Genomic DNA, 5,801 nt, shown 5'->3' with positions numbered 1-5,801 from the left:
CTCACGGACGTAGTCAACAACTATAAAGCTCACATAGTCGGAAAGCAGTGTTGCACACCTCCTACGATAACATACAAGGTAAACCTTTAGCCTATCTTCTAAAATTAGCCCTTGATTAAAAGTCAAACTATATCAAAAAGTCAATGGTTAAAGTCAACTTCATCCAACCTCCACGATGTGACCAATCCATGACCACATCGTGGCATCCAACACATTCGTGATTAAAATCAGTCACCACGCCGTGGCAAGCATTCTACCACGCTATGCAGAGTGCAAGCAAGTTAGTCGTGATGTCCTCATTCGCCATGTCGTGGCACCAAACTTGCCACGATGTAGATATTGCCCTTGAATAACTTAATTTATTAAGCTCTTGATCCTCAATGCATTCAACTCAAACTTTCAAAAGAGCTTATTGGGACTCTAATGGTGCATAAAAATCCAAACTTGAGGGACATGCATGACCCATTCATGCTCTCCCTCAAAATTTATTCCTTTCAAACTCATGCATGGCTTTGAAACTCAACCAACTTCTAGATCCAGGACACATAATGCATTTGGGACCTTGGTGAGCCATAAAATTGCCAACATTATGCGTTTCAACCATATAAATCTCAACCATGAACCAAAACATGCCAACGAGTCAATAACTAAAGCAAGAACTCAACAAAATGAGATCTTGAGAACTTTCAAATGGTCTAGAAAGCACACATAAGAGATGAAGGCAGATTGCTTGCTTGTTTCTTGCTTTTTGCCCTAAACCTCCCTCTTCTTCCGTCAAATACCATAAATGCACCAAAAGTGAGCTCAAATCTTATAAAGGAGGCTAGGATTTAAGTTTATGAGTTTGGAGAGTGATGGAGGCTGAGACTAAACGAAACCCTAGTCATCACTTCCTTTAAATAAGGCTTACCACCTAGAAATTTAGGGTTTGCCATCAAACAATCGCCATGTCATGGTCATTGCATGAGCACGACATGGGATCCAAAGATCTTCGCGATTATTTAAGTGATGCCACCCCGTGGCCATAACTTGAATAAATGAATAATAATTCATACTTGAAATTGGTTGTTACACTTAAGCCTTAAAATGAAGCAATACCCAAAAATCATATTTAACTAGATATCATAATGAAATTCATTACCACTTTTCAAAAACCAAAAATAAACCTCTTTTTGAGCTATAGTAAAGCTAAAAAACATAAGGAAAACAAAAAAGCAAAGACGATTTAGAAGATGATGTATGATGACATTAGGTCTATTTGCTAGATTTGATTTCCAGCAAGCTAGCACTCCAGTTAGCCGGCGAGACAATGAGCCAACGAGTTGGTGGGCCAGCAAGCCAACACTGCTTGACGGCTCCACTTGGCAACCCTTCCTGACAGCTTATCCCAACACTTGACTGGCTAGGTCTGAATTAGGTTGGCTCATGGCGTGACCTAATGGTCTCCTATAAATAGAATATGTCCTTCTCCTTGAGGAGACATTTTCCTACACCTTAGAATATATATAACTTATACCTAGGGCTGTAAACGAACCGAACGAACACGAACGGGGCTTGTTCATGTTCGTTTGTTTAAGTTAACCAAACAAATGAACGGATATGAATGGTTAAACAAGCGAGTTTTATTGTTCATGTTCGCTCATTTGACAAATTATATTGTTCATGTCCATTCGTTTATATTCGTGAACATGCTAAACAACATAAAGAAACAAACATAAACAAATAAAGATAAACAAACAAGTTTTCTTGTTCATGTTCGCTCGTTTGACAAGTTATATTGTTCATGTTCATTTGTTTATGTTCGTGAATATGTTAAACGAACATAAACAAACAAATATAAACGAACAAAGATAAACAAACATATATGAACATATAATATAGTAATGCAATTAAACACAATTAAACATATACGAATATAAAAGAAACTTATATGAACAAACGTAAATGAACAACATAAACGAACGTTCACGAACATAATTGAACAAACGAGACCATTGTTCATATTTGTTCGTTTAACTAAATGAACGATAATTTGTGTTCATATTCGTTCATTTATTAAATAAACGAACATAAACGAACTTCTCGCCGAACGGTTCATGAACGGTTCGTTGAACTTTCAGTTCGTTTACAACCAAGGGTGGAGCTAAGATTTAAGATTAAGGGGGGCTGAGAGTCTCAAATCGCAATATTATATAAAATATAATTTTATACTTGAATAAAGTAATATGGCGAAAAATTTAGAAGAGAACTTCACAAAGAATATTTTGTTTCCATTAACCTCATTGTTCAAAAGTTTTCAAATAACTATAAGCCTCGACTCCTAAGTTTACCTCTCTTAAATCTATCATATCATATTTTTCAGGCTTGATGTTATTTGACTCTTCCATGTTACCATTCTTTTTAGGTTGTAGTGTGTATTATGAACATCTTCTTTAGTATTATCACTAATCGGATGCAATTTTGGATCACACACATCTTCAATTCGTTTGAAATACGAATCAATGGTTCTTTTTGTGCTCATAATTTGCTATATGATTATAATTAAATTATTAATGACAAGTAATAGAAAATAAGGTTTAGAAAAGAATTAAAATTTACCTTAGTATTGAAATCATGTCGATGTAGCATCCGAAAACGATTTTTAATTGTCAATTAGCCTCTTTGAACAAAATTGATATGGATTGCCTTGATGAATCGTCAAAACAAACTCTATTTATGAACAAATGAGATTATATGATTATAATTAAATTATTAATGACAAGTAATAGAAAATAAGGTTTAGAAAAGAATTAAAATTTACTTTAGTATTGAAATCATGTCGATGTAGCATCCGAAAACGATTTTTAATTGCCAATTAGCCTCTTTGAACAAAATTGATATGGATTGCCTTGATGAATCGTCAAAACAAACTCTATTTATGAATAAATGAGATTATATGATTATAATTAAATTATTAATGACAAGTAATAGAAAATAAGGTTTAGAAAAGAATTAAAATTTACCTTAGTATTGAAATCATGTCGATGTAGCATCCAAAAACGATTTTTAATTGCCAATTAGCCTCTTTGAACAAAATTGATATGGATTGCCTTGATGAATCGTCAAAACAAACTCTGTTTATGAACAAATGGGATTATATGATTATAATTAAATTATTAATGACAAGTAATAGAAAATAAGGTTTAGAAAAGAATTAAAATTTACCTTAGTATTGAAATCATGTCGATGTAGCATCCGAAAACGATTTTTAATTGCCAATTAGCCTCTTTGAACAAAATTGATATGGATTGCCTTGATGAATCGTCAAAACAAACTCTTTTTATGAACAAATGGGATTATAAACAAATAGCTACTAAAAGAATTAACATAAATTTAAGATGTAGTTTATGAGTAGATTAAATTTACCGTTTTAAAAAAAAGAGGAAAAAAAAAAAAAAAAAACTGGGCGTATAAATCAACGCTCAACTAAAATAAAATAGATTGGGATGCAGGCAGTGGTATTTAGATGTGGGCCACTATTTTATAGATAATTCTTTTATATCTTTGTTTATCATGTATAATAACCGTTTTCTTTTAAAATAATCGGCAGGTGCTGGACATTAAAAAGTAAGCGATATGGGATAAATGTTTAATCATTATTTCATTTGATCTATAATATAATATAGCTAAAGTTTGGAAAAGGATTAGGGGCCAAAGCATCCGGACAGCCCTCTATTGCCTCCGCCTCTGTTTACAGTCTTATTTATAACCGACCTGATTTATTAACGGGTAACCCAATTACCCGATTATTCCTAACAGAAGGTAATTTGGGTTTCAGTTATTTTCAACAAGGCTAGCACTATCTCAATGAACACCTGAGAAGAACACGTGGTGTGTGTCGAAGACAGAGTGTAGAGGACCATTTTCAATCGGCTTAGGAAAGACAGAGTGTAGAGGACCATTTTCAATCGGCTTAGGAAGTAGCATTCGTAAGCCCGTTGTGTTTTAATTATTTATATTATGTATATAATAATACAAAAATAAGTTATTGATAGCTTCGTCGTATGGCTTTGTATGCTTGGACCATGTTCTGTATTCGCCTGCAAGTTAACCTAAAACTAGAAAAGGAAAACGATCAACCATCATCCCCGTCTCGTAAAATTTTCCATAACAGAGAACATTAAACAATAAACATTCATGGGGGAAGAAAAGAAAGGGTTTTTAGTGATGGGTGACCGGAACCCACTTAAACACGTAGAGACCAAATACAATGAATGTGAGACCCTCGTCAAGACTTGGCTTGCTAAACAATCTTTACCCGTCGAGGCTGCCATTGTCACCGTCACTAGCGCCCTCCAAGGTGCGGCGATCGGTGGGTTAATGGGTCTTACTAACGATGTCTCCTCCTCTTTTTCCCCTCCGCCACCAAGCACCTCCCTTAATCTACAGACTAAAGCCTCCTTCCGGCAATCCCAGGTTACATAATTCCTTCACCATCTACCGATCTTCAGTAGTTTATTTGCTTAATTTGAATTTCATATTTTTAAGGGTTTAAGATATGGGGGAATTCGATAAGAAAAAGTAAGACACCCTTTTACATTAATCATTTATTTATGATTACTGATTTACTTCTGTGTATGGAATAGGAAAGAACGTACTTGCTTGTTGAAAATATGAAATAGAAACCCTAAACCCTAACTGTATGTACAGGCTGTTGCAGGAGGGCCATTGGCACAGGCTCGTAATTTTGCTGTTATGTCGGGTGTTAATGCAGGCATATCATGTGTCTTAAGAAGATTAAGAGGCAAGGAGGATGTCCAGTCAAGGTAGAATCCATTAATGCATGGTTAAAGTTTTCAGGCTGTTTCTTTAGTCAAAATCGAGAAAAAAATGAAGTTTTTGGTTTAAGATCTTATTCATGTATGTATATAATTGCAGTTTGGCGGCAGGTTTTGGTTCTGGTGTGATGTTCTCATTGGTTAGTGGTATGGGGGGTCCTAATCAGGCTTCAAATGCAATATCTTCTGGTGTTTTCTTTGCACTTGTGCAGGGTGGAATCTTTCAGGTGATATAATGCGTATCAAACAAAGTACAACCCGTTCTGTTCTGATATGACACATTACGTGTATGTGGTTGTTGTCCAGGTAAGGGAGAAAATCACAAAGCCAAGTCCGGAAGATTTGTTGTATAATGAAACGAGAGGCATGTTGACTAGTCTTGGTCTTGGGCGTTATGAAAAGAACTTTAAAAGAGGCTTGCTGACAGATAGCACTTTGCCTTTGCTCACTGATAGGCATGTGACAACTATCAAGCTCTTTTTTTTTTTTTTTTTTTTTTGTTATATTTTTCTTATGAATCATATATATGAATCAGTGCTCTGCAAGATGCAAAGATTCCACCTGGACCAAGACTCCTCATTCTTGATCACATTGAAAGGTACTAATGTTTTTTTTGGAGTATATAGTAGTTGAGATATAATATTTTATTTTTATCTATGTATGATTTATAATAGTTATGTTGAGATTTGGCCATTTGAATGTGTTTTTGGTGTGTAGGGAGAAGGAGATAAAGAAGTCGTCTGCTTTTCGACACAAGTGGTAGTTAGTTACAGTTACATGCAGGTGTAGTAAAACCAGAAAAAAGTTGGTAGTTTATTTAATAGTCTAAATAGAAAATTATACTTTAATCTCACTTTTTGAAGACAAAAGAAGTTGGCTATCTTAGAAGTTGTTACTATTTTCCAATCACATAGGGGTGATTTTTGGTTCACATATTGTTTTGAAAGGAATTGGAATTGATGAAGGAAATATGAATTCAATGCA

The 5,801-nt window shown here is 34.6% G+C and overlaps 1 protein-coding gene across 1 annotated transcript; it reads left to right on the top strand.

The window, feature by feature from the left end:
• The first annotated feature begins 3,698 nt into the window (after positions 1-3,698).
• On the top strand, positions 3,699-5,801 carry LOC145011706 (chloroplastic import inner membrane translocase subunit HP30-2-like). The gene is made up of 6 exons (XM_078970435.1): positions 3,699-4,455; positions 4,690-4,805; positions 4,918-5,044; positions 5,124-5,272; positions 5,353-5,415; positions 5,535-5,801. The coding sequence occupies exons 1-6, from the start codon at positions 4,177-4,179 to the stop codon at positions 5,578-5,580; spliced, it is 780 nt and encodes a 259-aa protein (XP_078826561.1). The 5' UTR covers positions 3,699-4,176; the 3' UTR covers positions 5,581-5,801.

This window comes from Lactuca saligna, chromosome 8 (genome assembly GCF_052625555.1).
Source record: "Lactuca saligna cultivar CGN05327 chromosome 8, ASM5262555v1, whole genome shotgun sequence".
In the NCBI taxonomy this organism is placed as follows: Eukaryota; Viridiplantae; Streptophyta; class Magnoliopsida; order Asterales; family Asteraceae; genus Lactuca; species Lactuca saligna.
Note: the sequence above shows the minus strand (reverse complement) of the source record. Positions and strands in the feature narration are given on the sequence as shown.